General features: G+C 38.3%; 1 protein-coding gene across 1 annotated transcript; it reads left to right on the top strand.

Annotated features, from left to right (window-relative positions):
* Positions 1 to 1,650: 1,650 nt before the first annotated feature.
* On the top strand, positions 1,651 to 2,682 carry LOC127673972 (formyl peptide receptor-related sequence 3-like). Its single transcript, XM_052169777.1, has one exon. The coding sequence runs from the start codon at positions 1,651 to 1,653 to the stop codon at positions 2,680 to 2,682; it is 1,032 nt and encodes a 343-aa protein (XP_052025737.1).
* Positions 2,683 to 18,566: the final 15,884 nt, after the last annotated feature.

Here is an 18,566-nt window from a genome sequence, read left to right on the forward strand (position 1 = left end):
CACAATTTCTCCCACATAACTATAAATATGTAAGCATGCTCACTTTTACTACATCAAATAGTCAGAACTCAATCTCAAGCAGGGAGAGTAGAAGACACTAGCTTAAAGGTAGAAATGGTATTCACCTATCATTTATTTCCTTCCTTTCATAAACCACAAGAAGGTACACATTATTGAACAGTGGCAGTAACTCTTTACAGTTTGCTAGATCCAAACAAATGCATTACATTAGTTGAAATTTGATCTTTAAAATAGGCAGGATCTGAGAGAATATGTGGGAACCTACATCAGAGAGAAGGTGAATATCTTGGTAAATGTTTTTTTCAGGGTGTCATTGGAAGAATGACATTGAAAGCTTGACATGCACTAGTTGAGAATGTGGATATGAGATTATGTGCCACTTTGTCTTGGTAGTTGTATCTTGAATACATCTTTATCATTAAGACTTCTTGAAGTAGAGTTGTATTCTTCCATATCAGTATCTAAATGATTAAGAAATGTTGTTTCTACACAGAAACACTAATGTAAGGTTTGAGTCCTGGCTTCATTGTAATATTAATTTTGTTCATGCATTGTTGAACTTACAGGCAAATAATAAAAGGATATACCATACAAATGAGGTGTATGTCTCTGGGCATACACTTGGTAAAATGATTTCCTTATAAAAATAAAGACGTAGAACATACAGATGGGGCAGTACTTGTAGGCACCTTTCTGGGGAGGCAGATATAAAGGAATACCTGGTTTGCACTGTCTGGTCAGATGGCCAACTCAGTAAGTTCGAGGTCTGTGACAGAAGTCTGTCCTGAAGTCCAAAGTGTTTTGCACCTGAAGAACGCCAGTTGAGCTCTGCATTTAATCCAATATGTACAAACATGAACATACACTCAACTGACACACGGACACACAGACAGAGACCCATAAAAAAAGAACATATGCTATACTATCATTTGGACAGAAAATAACATAAAACTTACCACTCTGAATGCAACATGCACACCATAATCTTAAAAACATTCTCTTTGAAATTGATAATATAAAAAGTAACAAGAATCATTGGGTAGGTCAAAATTACAAGGATGTTATGGTCTTCAAGAGCAGTGTCTTTTTATAACGGTGTGTACCTAGAAGAATATTCAGTTGAATACAAGACAGTCATAGAATAATGCCACAACAGTGGTGAGAATATCACAGCCATAATGAAAAAGGCATCATCTATAATCTTGGGTAAAATTACCTTCCACAACCCTTAATCTTTGCAATAAATACTCTCTCTATTACATAAATTTATTCCTTGAGAACAAAGAACATATGGAAAACCTTGATCAAGGGAAAATCTTATCAGTCACTTCTATGTTACAGCTGGTAAGCTCAGGCCTGCCAACATTGTATTTCCTGTTCGCTATCAGTGGTGTAAGATAGAATAGTATGATCCCTTTCACAGTCATTCTGAGAAGTAATAATTCTCTCTGATAGTATATGTAAGTATGGCTTCAATAAGAAAGATTCAACAGAGAAGTAGGTTTCATTCACTGCACTTAAAATGGGTACCATGCTATGGAAGGTGATGTGGAATCTGAGTAAGAGCATTGTATATTGGAGGCGCATCTGTATAACAGTCATTGTTGAAATGTTTAAGGTGCTGAGGAAATGGAAGCCAACCTCTCCATCCCTCTGAATGGATCAGAAGTGGTGTTTTATGAATCTACCACCTCCAGAGTTCTATGGATCCTCTCAGTGATAGTCCTCTCCATAACCTTTGTCCTTGGTGTGCTAGGTAATGGGCTTGTGATTTGGGTGGCTGGGTTCCGGATGGCACACACTGTGACCACCATCTGTTATCTGAACCTGGCTTTGGGTGATTTCTCTTTCATGGCTACTTTATCACTACATATCATCTCAATGGTCATGAAGGGAAAATGGCTGTTTGGTTGGTTTCTTTGCAAACTTGTTCACAGCATTGTACATATAAACCTTTTTGTAAGTGTTTTCCTGATCACTCTCATTGCCATGGACCGCTGTACTTGTGTCCTGCACCCAGTATGGGCTCAGAATCACCGAACTGTGAGTCTAGCCAGGAAAGTGGTTGTTGGAGCTTGGATTCTTTCTCTGCTGCTTACCTTGCCACATTTTCTCTTCTTGACTACAGTGAGAGATCCAAGGGGTGAAGTGCACTGTACATGTAACTTTGAATCTGTGGTTGCAAAACCTGAGGAGCAATTAAAGGTGTCAATTACTGTGAGTACAGCTACAGGAATCATCAGTTTTATTATTGGCTTCAGCCTACCCATGTCCTTCATTGCCATCTGCTATGGACTCATGGCTGCCAAGATTTGCAGAAAAGGCTTTCTGAATTCCAGCCGTCCCTTACGTGTTCTCACTGCTGTAGCAATTTCCTTCTTTATGTGTTGGTTCCCTTTTCAGTTGATTATTCTTTTAGGTAATATCTGGAATAAGGAGACACCAAATAGCATTCACATGTTGGTGAACCCTGCAAGCACACTGGCTTCCTTCAGCAGCTGTCTCAACCCAATACTCTATGTCTTTCTTGGTCAAGAATTTAGAGAGAAACTGATACATTCCCTGTCTGCCAGTCTGGAGAGGGCCCTACGAGAAGACTCAGTCCTAAGCAGTGGCAAAAGCAGCAATTTTTCTTCATGTCCTGAAGACTCTGGACTATAGGAATGGTAGCTTCAAAGCCAGTGGAATGCTTTCTGTTCTACCCGGTTCTCATTTTCTCTCTAATGCCACCTTGCATGATATTTTTAAATATTAATTATAAGATCATTTTTGTCCTTCAATTTATAAGAAAGAAATAAAAATAAAACCTAATGATATTGTCCATTCTTTTTTATTGAACATATTCTTCATTTACATTTCAAATGCTATACCCTTTCCCAGTTCCCCCCTCCCAGAAAACCTCCAACACATCCTCCCACCCTTTGCCTCCAAGAAAGTGCCCCTATGCCCAACCCACTCCCACTTATTCTCCCTCGATTTCCCCATGCTGGGGCATCTATCAAGCGTTCATAGGACAAGGGAACTCTCCTCCCACTGATGCCCAACAAGGCATTCCTAAGACACAATTGTGGCAGGAAGAATGTGTATTCCTTGGTTGAAGGCTTCTGCACTCCAACTGCTCTGAGTGCAGTGGGTTCTCTTGGATGGATCAGGAGATAGTGTCTTCCCTGTAGCAGACCTGTCAAGAGTCTGTCACAGCAGCAGAAGGGGTGGAAGGAATGGAAGGGAAGTTGTATTTGGGAGGGCAAATATTTCAGTGATTGCTGGATAGTGAGTCCGCTAGACCCTCAGCCACAGCTCTGGGACTCCAGATGTGAGAAAAGGTTCTTACCAGCTTCTCTGAGTGAATCAGGTTCTCTAGGATGGATCAGGAGATGGTGTTTTCATTGTAGCAGACATGCCAAGATTTTGCAACAGCAGAAAGGCCAGGCAGCGTCAGAAGGCATAGAAGGATGACATTGTCCTTTCAAGAAGTTTTCAATTGAGTCTATAGCATGGGATAACACTATGGTGAAAAATATTAAAAATTACAAAATTATGCATTCTCAAAATACTTATATGACACAGCATATATTAATTTCATACATTAAATTTTTATTATAAAATAAATATTTGGTGGGCATGTGTTGCAATTAAAATCCTAGAACTGATGTCTAGAAAGGATTATCATATAAAAGCCAGTCTATATAGAGATTTTGAGAATTCAAGTCAAACTGAGCCACTCGAGATCAAGTCAAAGAACAACAAAGAGTTCTGCCATGAAGAAGAAAAATAAGTCTCATTATTAGAATATAGGTAAAATTGTTGATAAATATAATATGAATAAAACCATTATCAAAAGGAAACACAATATATTTTTGTTTGATTCCCTAGATGTTATATGCATTTAGAAAGTTTTATTTTTTGTGTGTGTACATGTTTGTAACTGTGTAAAAGATATAAAAGTACATTATAGCCTTCTGTGCATATAGAAGTCCTCCAAGAAAGAGTGATCTCCCAGCAGCCTTTAAGATGTAAATCCTTGCTCTCATCTATACCTAGGTTTGGTCTTCTCCTTGTGTCCTGGAGTTCCTGGATATTTTGAGTTACCAGCTTTATGCATTTTGCATTTTCTTTGACTGTTGAGTCAATGTTTTCTATGGTTATCTTCAGCACCTTAGGTTCTTTCTTCTATCTCTTGTATTCTGTTGTTGATGCTTGCATCCATGACTCCTGAATTCTTTCCACGGTTTTCTATCTCCAGAGATATCTCACTTTGTGATTTCTTTATAGTTTCTACTTCCATTTTTGAGCTCAGAGTGAGATCTCCACCTTCTCTCTGGAGGTGACTTAGCTAGGAGCACACAGGGCCTAAGATCAGTGGAGCAGCTGGGAAGTCTTCTTGTGCACCCCCTTCACACCCCCCCATTCCCCCCCATTCCATTTGTACCAAGAGCTCTCTTCTGTGCAGAGCCTCCCAGGAGAGAGAGATCTCCCAGCAGTGCTTTCAATATTGAGTTCAGAAGAGTAAGAACACAGGCTTACAAGCCGACAGGAGGAACAAACTCCAGCCAGAGACAACAATACCAACTAGCACCAGATGGGGAAAGGCAAGCACAAGAACCCTACCAACAGAAACCAAGGCCACATGACATCATCAGAACCCAGTTCTCCCAACACAACAAATCCTGGATACCCCAACACACAGGAAAAGAGTTGAATTTAAAATCCGTATCTCATGATGCTAATAGAGGGTTTCAAGAAAGACTTAAATAACTCCCTTAAAGAAATACAGGCAAACATCCATCAACAGGTAAAAGCCCTTATAGATGAAACACAAAAAATCCATTAAAGAAAAACAGGAGATCATGGGTCAACATGCCGAAGCCCTTAAGGAAGAAAAATAAAAATCCCTTAAAGAATTATAGGAAAACATAATCAAGTGAAGGAAGTGAACAAAACCACCCAGGATCTAAAAGTGGAAGTAGAAACAATAAAGAAATTGCAAAGTGAGACATCTCTGGAGATAGGAAACCTTGGAAAGAATTCAGGAGTCATGAATGCAAGCATCAACAACAGAATACAAGAGATAGAAGAAAGAACCTCAGGGGCTGAAGATACCATAGAAAACATTGACTCAACAGTCAAAGAAAATGCAAAATGCAAAAGCTGGTAACTCCAAATATCCAGGAACTCCAGGACACAAGGAGAAGACCAAACCTAGGTATAGATGAGAGTAAGGATTTACATCTTAAAGGCCCAGTAAATATCTTCAACAAAATTGTAGAAGAAAACTTCCCTATCCTAGAAAAAGAGATGCCCATGAACATACAAGAAGCCTTCAGAACTCCAAACAGACTGGACAAGGGCAGAAAGTCCTCCAGGCACATAATAATCAAAAAACAAATTCGCTAAACAAAGAAAGAATATTAAAAGCAGTAAGGGAAAAAGGGCCAGTAACTTATAAGGCAGACCTATCAGAATCACACCAGACTTCTCACCAGAGACGATGAAACCTAGAAGATCCTGGGCAGATCTCATACAGACCCTAAGAGAACACAAATGCCAGCCCAGGTTACTATAACCAGCAAAACTCTCAATCATCATAGATGCAGAAACCAAGATATTCCATGATAAAACCAAATTTACACAATACCTGTCCACGAATCCAGCCCTACAAAGGATAATTGATAGAAAATGCCAACACAAGAAAGGAAACAACTCCCTAGAAGAAGCAAGAAAATAATCTTCTTCCAACAAACCCAAAAGAAGATACCCACACAAACATAAAAATAACATCAAAAATAACAGGAAGCAACAATCACTATTCCCTAATATCTCTTAACAACAATGGACTCAACTCCCCAATAAAAAGACATAGACAAATGAAATATCTCTCATGTAAATCTTCAGTTTTATCAGAAAATGTTTGTAATTTCCCTTTTAATTAATTTAGTAATTTCTTTTATGTCTACCATTTTATCTGCATTATTTTTCATGACAATCTTCAATTTTAATGTCTTTCTATATATTTCCTCTATTTTATCAGAAATGTTTCCAATATAAATATTTGATTTTATCACAAATGTTTCTAATTCCACCTTCAATTAATTTAGAAAGAGTTTTTATATGTACAATTTTTTATGTAAAATTTTCCATGAAATAGTCGATTTTAATGTGTTTATCTATTTATTTCTTGAATTTTACCAGAAATATTTTCCATGTAAATTGTCAATATTATCTGAAAATGTTTATAATTCCTTCAATCAACTTAGAATTATCTTTATGTCTATCATTTTATCTATAGAATTTCATATTAGATATAATATGATTTTCTAATTATCATATAGATATAATCCATTTATCTATATGATGATCTTTAATTTTTTTTTTCTTTTTTTATTGACATTTTTTTTTATTTGATATAATTTATTTACATTTCAAATGATTTCCCCTTTTCTAGCCCCCCCCCACTCCCCAAAAGTCCCGTAAGCCCCCTTCTCTTCCCCTGTCCTCCCTCCCACCCCTTCCCAGTTCCCCGTTCTGGTTTTGCCAAATACTGTTTCACTGAGTCTTTCCAGAACCAGGGACCACTCCTGCTTTCTTCTTTTATCTCATTTGATGTGTGGATTATGTTTTGGGTATTCCAGTTTTCTAGGTTAATAACCACTTATTAGTGAGTGCATACCATGATTCACCTTTTGAGTCTGGGTTACCTCACTTAGTATGATGTTCTCTAGCTCCATCCATTTGCCTAAGAATTTCATGAATTCATTGTTTCTAATGGCTGAATAGTACTCCATTGTGTAGATATACCACATTTTTTGTATCCACTCTTCTGTTGAGGGATACCTGGGTTCTTTCCAGCATCTGGCAATTATAAATAGGGCTGCTATGAACATAGTAGAGCATGTATCCTTATTACATGGTGGGGAATCCTCTGGGTATATGCCCAGGAGTAGTATAGCAGGATCTTCTGGAAGTGAGGTGCCCAGTTTTCGGAGGAACCGCCAGACTGCTTTCCAGAGTGGTTGTACCAATTTGCAACCCCACCAGCAGTGGAGGAGTGTTCCTCTTTCTCCGCACCCTCTCCAACACCTGCTGTCTCCTGAATTTTTAATCTTAGCCATTCTGACTGGTGTAAGATGAAATCTTAGGGTTGTTTTGATTTGCATTTCCCTAATGACTAATGAAGTGGAGCATTTTTTAAGATGCTTCTCCGCCATCCGAAGTTCTTCAGGTGAGAATTCTTTGTTTAACTCTGTACCCCATTTTTTAATAGGGTTGTTCGGTTTTCTGGAGTCTAACTTCTTGAGTTCTTTATATATATTGGATATTAGCCCTCTATCTGATGTAGGATTGGTGAAGATCTTTTCCCAATTTGTTGGTTGCCGATCTGTCCTCTTGATGGTGTCCTTTGCCTTACAGAAACTCTGTAACCTTATGAGGTCCCATTTGTCAATTCTTGCTCTTAGAGCATACGCTATTGGTGTTCTGTTCAGAAACTTTCTCCCTGTACCGATGTCCTCAAGGGTCTTCCCCAGTTTCTTTTCTATTAGCTTCAGAGTGTCTGGCTTTATGTGGAGGTCCTTGATCCATTTGGATTTGAGCTTAGTACAAGGAGACAAGGATGGATCAATTCGCATTCTTCTGCATGCTGACCTCCAGTTGAACCAGCACCATTTGTTGAAAAGGCTATCTTTTTTCCATTGGATGTTTTCAGCCTCTTTGTCGAGGATCAAGTGGCCATAGGTGTGTGGGTTCATTTCTGGATCTTCAATCCTGTTCCATTGATCCTCCTGCCTGTCACTGTACCAATACCATGCAGTTTTTAACACTATTGCTCTGTAGTATTGCTTGAGGTCAGGGATACTGATTCCCCCAGATTTTCTTTTGTTGCTGAGAATAGTTTTAGCTATCCTGGGTTTTTTGTTGTTCCAGATGAATTTGATAATTGCTCTTTCTAACTCTGTGAAGAATTGAGTTGGGATTTTGATGGGTATTGCATTGAATCTGTATAGTGCTTTAGGCAAAATGGCCATTTTAACTATATTGATTCTACCGATCCATGAGCATGGGAGGTTTTCCCATTTTTTGAGGTCTTCTTCCATTTCCTTCTTCAGAGTCTTGAAGTTCTTGTCATACAGATCTTTCGCATGTTTGGTAAGAGTCACCCCAAGATACTTTATACTGTTTGTGGCTATTGTGAAGGGGGTCATTTCCCTAATTTCTTTCTCAGCCTGCTTATCCTTTGAGTATAGGACGGCCACTGATTTGCTTGGTTGATTTTATAACCTGCCACTTTGGTGAAGTTGTTGATCAGCTGTAGGAGCTCTCTAGAGGAGATTTTTAGGTCATTTAGGTAGACTATCATGTCGTCTGAAAATAATGATAGTTTGACTTCCTCCTTTCCAATTTGTATCCCTTTGACCTCCTTATGTTGTCGAATTGCCCGAGCTAGTAACTCAAGTACAATATTGAAAAGATAAGGAGAAAGGGGGCAGCCTTGTCTGGTCCCTGATTTCAATGGGATTGCTTCAAGTTTCTCTCCATTTAGTTTGAGGCTGGCTACCGGTTTGCTGTATATTGCTTTTACTATGTTTAGGTATGGGCCTTGAATTCCTGTTCTCTCCAAGACTTTAAGCATGAAAGGATGCTGAATTTTGTCAAATGCTTTTTCAGCATCCAATGAAATGACCATGTGGTTTTGTTCTTTGAGTTTGTTTACGTAGTGGATTGTATTGATGGATTTCCGTATATTGAACCAACCCTGCATTCCCGGGATAAAGCCTACTTGGTCATGGTGGATGATCGTTTTGATGTGTTCTTGGATTCGGTTGGCAAGAATTTTATTGAGTATTTTTGCATCGATGTTCATAAGGGAAATTGGTCTGAAGTTCTCTTTCTTTGTTGGATCTTTGTGTGGCTTTGGTATCAGCGTAATTGTGGCTTCGTAGAAGGAATTGGGTAGTGTTCCTTCTGTTTCTATTTTGTGGAATAGTTTGAAGAGTATTGGTGTTAACTCTTCTTTGAAGGTCTGATAGAATTCTGCACTGAATCCATCTGGTCCTGTGCTTTTTTTGGTTGGAAGACTTTCTATGACTCCTTCTATTTCTTTAGGCATTATGGGACTGTTTAGATGATCTAGTTGGTCCTGATTTAATTTTGGTATTTGGTATCTGTCAAGGAAATTGTCCATTTCCTCCAGATTCTCCAGTTGTGTTGAGTACAGGCTCTTGTAGTAGCATCTGATGATTTTTTGGATTTCCTCAGTTTCCGTTGTTATATCTCCCTTTTCATTTCTAAGTTTGTTAATTTGGATAGTTTCTCTGTGCCCTTTGGTCAGTCTGGCTAAGGGTTTATCTATCTTCTTGATTTTCTCAAAGAACCAGCTCCTGGTTTGTTGATTTTTTGTATGGTTCTCTCTTTGTTTCTACTTGATTGATTTCGGCCCTGAGTTTGATGATTTCCTGCCTTCTACTCCTCCTGGGTGAAATAGCTTCTTTTTGTTCTAGGGCTTTCAGGTGTGTCATTAAGCTGGTAATGTATGCTCTCTCCATTTTCTTTTTGGAGGCATTCAGGGCTATGAGTTTTCCTCTTAGCACTGCTTTCATTGTGTCCCATAGATTTGGGTATGTTGTGTTTTCATTTTCATTGTGTTCTAAAAAGTCTTTAATTTCTTTTTTTATTTCTTCCTGACCAAGGTATCATTGAGTAGAGTATTGTTCAATTTCCACGTGTATGTGGGTTTTCTATTGTTTCTGTTGCTATTGAAGACCACTTTTACTCCATAGTGATCAGATAGGAGGCATGGGATTAGTTCGATCTTCTGATATTTGTTGAGGTCTGTCTTGTGATCAATTATATGGTCGATTTTGGAGAAGGTACCATGAGGTGCTGAGAAAAAGGTATATTCTTTATCTTTAGGGTGAAATGCTCTATAAATATCCGTCAAATCCAATTGGTCCAAAGCTTCAATTAGTTTTACTGTGTCCCTGTTTAGTTTCTGTTTTTCTGATTGGTCCATTGAGGAAAGTGTAGTGTTGAAGTCACCCACAATTATTGTGGTATGTGCAATGTGTGCTTTGAGTTTTAATAAAGTTTCTTTTATGAAAGAGGGTGCCCTTGCATTTGGAGTATAGATGTTCAGGATTGAGAGTTCTTCTTGTTGTATTTTTCCTTTGACCAACAAGAAGTGTCCTTCTGTGTCTCTTTTGATGACTTTAGGTTGAAAGTCAATTTTAACTGATATTAGAATGGGTACTCCTGCTCGTTTCTTGTGACCATTGGCTTGTAAGATTGTCTTCCAGCCTTTTACTCTAAGGTAGTTTTATCTTTGACACTGAGGTGTGTCTCCTGTGTACAGCAAATTGTAGGGCCCTGTTTCCTTATCCAGTCTATTAGTCTATGTCTTTTTATTGGGGAATTGAGACCATTGATGTTAAGAGATATTAAGGAATAGTGATGATTACTTCCTGTCATTTTTGATGTTATTTTTATATTTGAGTGGTTATCTTCTTTTGGGTTTGATGAAGGAAGGTAACTATCTTGCTTTTTCCAGGGTGTAGTTTCCCTCCTTGTATGGGAGTATTCCTCCTATTATTCTTTGCAGAGCTGGGTTTGTGGAAAGATACTGTGTAAATTTGGTTTTGTCATGGAATATCTTGGTTTCTCCATCTATGTTGAATGAGAGTTTTGCTGGGTATAGTAGTCTTGGCTGACATTTGTGTTCTCTTAGAGTCTGCATGAGATCTGCCCAGGATCTTCTAGCTTTCATGGTCTCTGGTGAGAAGTCTGGTGTGATTCTGATAGGTCTTCCTTTATATGTTACTTAGCCTTTCTCTCTTACTGCCTTTAATATTCTTTCTTTGTTTAGTGCATTTGGGGTTTTGATTATTATGTGACCGGAGGTATTTCTGCTCAGGTCCAGTCTGTTTGGAGTTCTGTAGGCTTCTTGTATATTCATAGGCATCTCTCTCTTTAAGTTAGGAAAATTTTCTTCCATAATTTTGTTGAAGATATTTGCTGACCCTTTCTGTTGTAAATCTTCACTCTCATCTATACCTATAATCCTTAACTTTGGTCTTCTCATTGTATCCTGGATTTCCTGGATGTTCTGGGATACAAGCTTTTTGCATTTTGCATTTTCTTTGACAGTTGAGTCAATGGTTTCTATGGTATCTTCGGCATCTGAGATTCTTTCTTCCATCTCTTGTATTCTGTTGTTGATATTTGCATCTATGGCTCCTGATTTCTTCCCAAGGTTTTCTATTTCCAAAGTTGTCTCCCTTTGTGATTTCTTAGTTGTTTCTACTTCTGTTTTTAGATCTAGGATGGTTTTGCTCTGTTCCATCATTTGTTTGTTTGTGTTTTCCTGTAATTCTTTAAGAGATTTTTGTGTTTCCTCTTTCATGACTTCTGCCTGTTGACTCAAGTTCTCCTGCATTTCTTTAAGTTTTTTTTTTTTTTTTTTTTTTGCCTTTCTTCTTTATTGTCTTCTATCTCTTGGGCCTTATTCTCCTGCATTTCTTTAAGTAATTTTTGTGTTTCCATTATACAGGTTCTAGCTTATTCATGTTCCCCTGTATTTCTTTAAGAGATTCATTCATGTCCTTTTTGTGTTCTTCTAGCAGCATCAGGAACAGTGATTTTAAATCCAAATCTTTTTTCTCTGGTGTGTTGGCATAACCAGGACTTGCTGATGTTGGAGAGTTTGGTTCAGATGCTGCCATATTGCCTAGATTTCTGTTAGTAGCATTCCTGCGTTTGCCCTTTGCCATCTTGTTCTCTGGAGCTAATTGGTCTTGTCTCTGGCTGTTGTTTCAGCCTCCTGAGAGGCTCTAGGGCTATTTCTGCGACATTGGATGGCAGGGTTTCCCCTGTTGCAGATTGCTGATGTGCTGTCCTCGTCTTGGGTGCCCTTGCAGCCCTAGTGTTCTTTGCCCCAGATTGTGTTTGTGAACCAGATGGTGCCCGTTTGCTCCTTCAGGGAGTGCTGAGGCTGTATGCTGCAGGGACCTTTTCTGTGTGTTGATCACTCTGCTGGGCAGCGGAACTCCCAACCAGGTTGGTTCACACAAGGCTAGCCTAGCTGCTCAGGCACTGAGTCTAGGCAAAAGCCTGGCAGGTCAAGGTCTGAGCAAAGTTCCCCTCAGCTGTGAGTGTTAATTGGGTCTGTCAGGTGGCTAGGATGGTGTGGGAAGCCATCCTGAGCTATTCGGACTATTGCTTCCTCATGGCCCTAAGGTGGTGGCTGCTAAAATACAAGAACAATTAACTGGAACCTCTTCCGTGGGCATTGGTTTAGCCATTGTCTCAAGATAACTGCAGAATGGTCCTACCTGCATCATCACCCGCCGACTCCGGTAATTGAGGTGGAAGGAAGTCCTGAGATAACTGCGGCAGGCTCCAGCCTGTGCAAACACCTGTTGTCTCCACCGGAGGACCCTTATCTCTTCCTGCTAAACTGCTAGGATTGCCCTTCCTTCCTTTGTCCTTGCCTTGGGGTAAGCCCCTCCTGAAAGCCTTAAAACCTGTGTACCCCAGAACATTAAAGGAGGCTTTGACACAACTCAGATTGGCTTGTCATTCTTGGTGCTTGGCCTCCCTCCTTCTCTCCCCCCCTTTTGACCCGCAGGTAGCACCCCTTCGGAAACCTGGAATAACTGACCTGCGGGACGGGTTACAGGATGGTGTCGTGTGCATGCTCCCTGAGAGTGCTGGGAGAGTCTGCTGTGCTAACAACCTCCTGGCGGCCCACAGATGGCCCACCGAGCAGCCCAGGGCCTGGGGGCAGTCCAGGACCTGACTGTCTGAGACCCGTGCTATGTCCGCCTCGGGCTATGCCTGTTAGCCTGTTTGGTTTTGCCTGCTAGGTCTCTCTGGCTTCCCGTAGGCAAAATGGCGGCGTGCCGGCCTGGGCAAACAACCTCCTGGCTGGGTTTGCACCCCGGTGCCCCCCCACCCCCAGCCCCACCCCCGATCAGCCCAGGGCCTAGGTGCAGGCCAACGCCCGTCGGGCTTAGACCCCCCGCGATGTTGGTCTCGGGTTATATTTGCGTACCTCAGTCTGATTTCTCTGGTGACCAAGAACCAATATGGAGGCCCCTTAACTGACTGGCGGGAGGCAGAGTTCTGATGTGGCTTCTGTGTGGTGAAAGGCGCCGTAAATCCCCCGCTGCTTGCAGCCTGGCTGGCCCGCGATGGCCAGTGGTCGTCCATCCCCCGCTTGCATTGATTTGCTTCTCTTCTATATATATCATCTCTCTCCTATTTTCATCTTTCATTTTTCTATCGGCATAATTGAGCAGTCTCATATATATATATTCTATAATCTAAATTTTTATCATTAAGCATCAACTGTCTTGTTTTGTTTATACTCCTATCCAAATATTTGTGCATGTACTACAGATTGTGTAGACAAAATATAGTTTGTTGGCACTGAAATATTACTTTGTCTCTTATCCTCATACTTAAGAGGAAAAATAAGCATTAATATATATGTAATGAGGTCACTATTTCATTTTTGTAACAAAATTTAGTGAAGATATCTATGCACAGTTATGTGAGTTTCCCTGGATTTAAATAAACATTCGATATTTGCATTACTTAATTTTATCTTGTTTGTGACAAATTACCTTAGATTAAACAATAAAGCATAGGGCATATTATTTTGTTCAAAGATTTTAAATGGATTTGAATCTATCATAGTAGAGAAGGAATAATAGAAATATTATGCTGAAGAGAATATTTTCAACCCTTGACATCTTTGAGAATCAGGCAGCAGATTATGTAGACTGTAAAAAAATGTAGACAAAACTGGTAAAGATTTGTGACTGATGATTTCTGTCCATTAAATATTTCAATATCTGAAATTTTCTACAATATTCAAAATAGCAACTTGTTGGGGACAATGATGAGTGGGGTGCAAAATATACACTATGTGTCAAAGTAAATACTGAACTAGCATATAAAATATATGTGTCAGTAAACTAGGCTCCATTTGCCAACCCTACCACTCCACTTATTACTATATTACACATTACCTCTGTCTAGGTCAAATCCCATTCTTCCATACAACTTGCCTCAGATTGATGTTCTATACAAGGCGTGAGTTATACTTTCTAGTGAAGTGGCTCTGTGAAGTCTTGGTACAAACCTCCATATGTCTCTCTACAAGGTTTAATTTATGCCTATTGAATATTACCTTGTGGCATATGTTGTCTCAATCAGCTAGCAACTCAAATCATATCATTTTTTATATGTGTTATATATATTAGCTTCTGTGTGATGATCCATACAAATATTTTCTTATTTTCATAGCATGTAACTCTTAATCATCATTTAGTTCTTGTTCTCTACTCAAAGAAAGTTGTATTTCTGCTTCCTTCATTAGCCTTATATGCATTAGCCAAATATCAGTAGACCTTTACTAATGACACAATACTGAATTGAGTTTCCTTTTCCTATTTTTGGAAAAACTAATGATTTCTTTGGGGTGAGCTATAGGAGTATGTGTGAAATTTTGCTTATAGGAGCATGGACAGCTCAAAAACACCTATCTAACTTAAATCCTAATTCAATAGTATGAGTGTCCATGAATATTGTAACATTGGAACTCACTCTACAAGAATCACACAGTTCAAAATGCCTTATCATTCTCCTCTGTCTGCAGAAGTTCATATTCTTTTTAACCCCTTAGGAGGAAAGAGGTTCTGATATTCTCTGTATCTTTAGGGACTTCCAGATTCCTTAGTTCTTTGCCTCTGAGTCTAAAGGAGTATCCATCTCTAATAGCATATTTCTGGTTAGAATTTCCTGAATCATAATAACCACGTCTCCAGCATGGAAACGTTTTAATGTATAATGTTATTACAACTCAATATACAACATTCTCTGTGTTCCATAAACATTATTTACTGTTACAGAGTTTGATATTTCAAGTTCTTAGATATATTATATAAAATTGACTAGAAACACTGTGGAACTTATAAAAAGCATAATTTGTAAGTAAAATGTGCTTATATTAAAATGTAAGATTTAAATATATTGTAGATTTCTGTTTCTGATGCCTTTGAAGATTTGCAAATATTTTGTTTTATCACATTCCAATAACCACATGAATATGTAGAGAAATTTACACAACTAGTACCAGAGAGCCTGTTGAGGAGGTTAAAATACTTGAAGTCTTGTGCACAAACCCATACAAACATAATCTGAACACTTACACGGAAGGAAATTTAAGTTAATTCAGTCATAGACTCCGTATAGCTACTTGGATCATTTTGACAGAGCAAGACCATAAGTGAGAGATACTGTACAACTTCTAGGCTGTCTTGGATTCTTCCCTTAAAGGTTACTGTTTCTTAGGGAACCTCTGTTGTATTTCTTAGCTGCCTGCAGATATTATGAACTGGGTTGCTGGAACAGAAGCTGAGGGATGGATGAGGAAGGGGCGAAAAGAAGAAGGGCCAAGACAACATTTCACTGATCAAGGCTGGAAACTTTAGTGGCACCAGACCTTTTAACAGTTTGGGCAAACCCTTCCCCCCAGACTCCGGGCTGAGTTCCAGTGGAAGTTGTCTAGCTTCCCTTGCAGGTCCTCATCTTGACTGCTCTGGCAGCTGGGTGGGTCACCTGCTTAATTCAGGAATTCCTAGACCTGGAAGAACAATGATCTTAACCTTCACTGAGCTCCACCCTAGGATAAAAAGTCCTGCTTTAACTTACTTCCCTATTATGTCCTAATGGCAGATTCCTGTCCGAAGCCAGGGATTGTCCTTGACCAATGTCAAACTCAAACCATATGCAAGACTGCCCCAATATGGCTCTGTACAAACCTCCAAACATCTTACTTGTACACAGGCTTATGGGACAAGCCAGCATCATATTTTTTCCAAGAACTTCTCCTTCAGACACTGCTTAAAGCCTCAGCTTATGAATTTGTTTGCCCTGACAATTTTTTCCAGTTCATCTCTATTTTGGATTCTGTACAAAATATTTTGATTCTGGAAAATCTATGGATTTAAAAAATAAAAACTTCCTGTCAAGAGCTTTGGGCCAATTTATCCAAAGTGTTTTGTGATCAAGAATATTGCAACTGCTTCATTGAAGAGATTGTATAAAGGGTCAGATGTACCAGTATACCAACCAGTATCTTTTATCTCTTCCGTAATGCCTCCTTCCATTCTTACCTCTCCCAAATGATTACTAGTCTACTCCCTACATTTCATACTGCTATCAGCACAATCTAATGTATTTTCTTTAAAAATACAGCGTAGTGGACTTTTGGGAATCTGTATCTTCTCTAAACCTTCATAATTGCATAATCCTCAAACTTATACCTCCTGTATATAAAGAAATTGTCACCTAGGCCAAGTTTCAGACAGAAATGCTGCCTCAAAGTTCATATGAGCAGTAACAGTTATTGAAAAAAATCAATAATGTTAACTGGTGTAAAGACTTTCTGTTCAACAATAACAGAGAAAACTACACATCCACTTAGAGTGAAACCATCTGTTCATCATCTACCCAATAAAGACACCAATTCAAATCAGGTTAATGGTATTCACTTCTACTCCTAAACCACTGAAATTTGCAGAAGAAAACAGAGGGAATATACATGATGTCTCATATGTAAAGACTCTCTGAAAAAGAATTTAAAAAGAGGTGAAAATCTTCAAATCATCAGCAAATGAGAGTACATGAAATTAATTTCTCTGCAGCAATAGAAACTGTTCCCACAAAGCCAATGTTGAATAAGTCATTTCAAAACATACCACAGATGGTGTTGGATATCTAAAATATTTAAGCCAAATAAATATCCCAAACACAAACTTGCCTGTTAATGAATTTTCTAATCAAATGAAAAGAGTTCTAAAATGCTGAAAACCAAAGTCCAATGAATATTGTTCTGTAACAGTCACAATTTTTGCCTATCAGAGGAAACTGAATTACAACTACCTTTTTTTGCCAATAGGAATGATTACATCAAGAAAATGATTGATAACAGATTGATTACACATTAAAAATAAATTTAATATGGAATTCTATGTAGAGGTTTATACAAATATTTAAAACAGTATCAGCAGCTTTATAATTTCTGAGCACACAAACAAAATACTCCTTAGCCAACTACATACATACTTGTTTATCCATGTTCATTGTTGCAATGTTTCTATTCACCAAGCTACACATAAAGGAAAGAGCCAATATCTATAAGAAAAACGTGTAGATAACAAATTTCTAGTATATTTGCACAATGAAAAATTTGAGAAAGTGTCAAAAATAAATTCATTCACCCCATCATCAGCATTCCATATTCCAGTCCAAATCTCAGGTTGCTCTTATGGAGGTCATGGTGGTATAACATAGCCCATGTAAGACTTGACTCTTGAACAAATGCTCCCCTCAATTCCTCCTACTTGGCCTAAATTGCATCTTGTCACCTATACCCCATATATTAGCAAACACTTTTGGCAGAATATCTCAGCATTCCAGGAAGCAAAAATTTATCAAAGAATTCCAGTAGCAACATTTTCACAAATAAATAAATAAATAAATAAATAAATAAATAAATAAATAAATAAAGTAAAACAAAAAAAATGGCAGTCATCTAGGCTTTAAAAAACCTAATAGATAAACACTACTGGACCTGAAAACTCCACCAAACAACAGGATATTCCAGACATAACACAAAAGAAGAAACATTAACTAAGGGAACACCATGCAAAATGCCACTGATTCTTTCTAATTTAAATCAGAAAACATCATCAAAGCATACAATAACACAAAAGTGACATGGTTAAAAACCAGTTTAAGAAAAACAATTAGTGATATCCAATGGAAAATAGCCTAGGTATCTTACGACAGAAAGCAATTGATGTTCCAACCCAGTTGAAGCACACAAAAATTGGTCTTAAATCTGATCATAAGATTATGATAGGGGAATTTAAGGAGTAAATGGCCAAATCATCATCTACAACATAAAAACTAATATATGAAGAGACTAAATAATACTGTTAAGTACCTAAATATTGCAATAGAAGCAATAAAAAACCAAAGTAAGAGAACATATAACACACCAAGATAAGATAGATAATAGGAGTACTTTGTTTAAGGTTGTGATATATAAATGAACTGGATATTATAAATACAATTCTTATTTCCCATAATTATTCTTATTGTATATAGTGCCCTAATGTGAGAGATAAAGCCCCTTTTAGAGTAAAGAGGAGAGATGCTGATACATCATATGCTTACACTTGTGGTGTCAACTGACTATGAATGTGTGTCCCTGTATTAAAAATTGTATATTGTTGTGCTAGCATGTTAGTTGCTGGCAAGATAAATACTGTTGTCATTTCTGAAACTCATAATCATTGATTTCTCTATATAAATGTTTGTGACTTCCTTGTCTGCCAGAAGAAAGGACATGATTTTCTGAGATTACCTTCTTAAAATGTTAAAAGCAAACTTCTGTAGAACACAGCAAAAGACAGCACTACTGATACTGATTTTTTTATGTTGAGTAAGCTGTGGAATATCTCACACTAGATTTTTTGTTG

Source organism: Apodemus sylvaticus, chromosome 23 (genome assembly GCF_947179515.1).
Source record: "Apodemus sylvaticus chromosome 23, mApoSyl1.1, whole genome shotgun sequence".
NCBI classification, from domain to species: domain Eukaryota; kingdom Metazoa; phylum Chordata; class Mammalia; order Rodentia; family Muridae; genus Apodemus; species Apodemus sylvaticus.

Bases quoted from the DNA above. Each gene is read 5' to 3' on its own strand.
- LOC127673972 (XM_052169777.1), top strand. From the start codon at position 1,651: ATGGAAGCCAACCTCTCCATCCCTCTGAATGGATCAGAAGTGGTGTTT.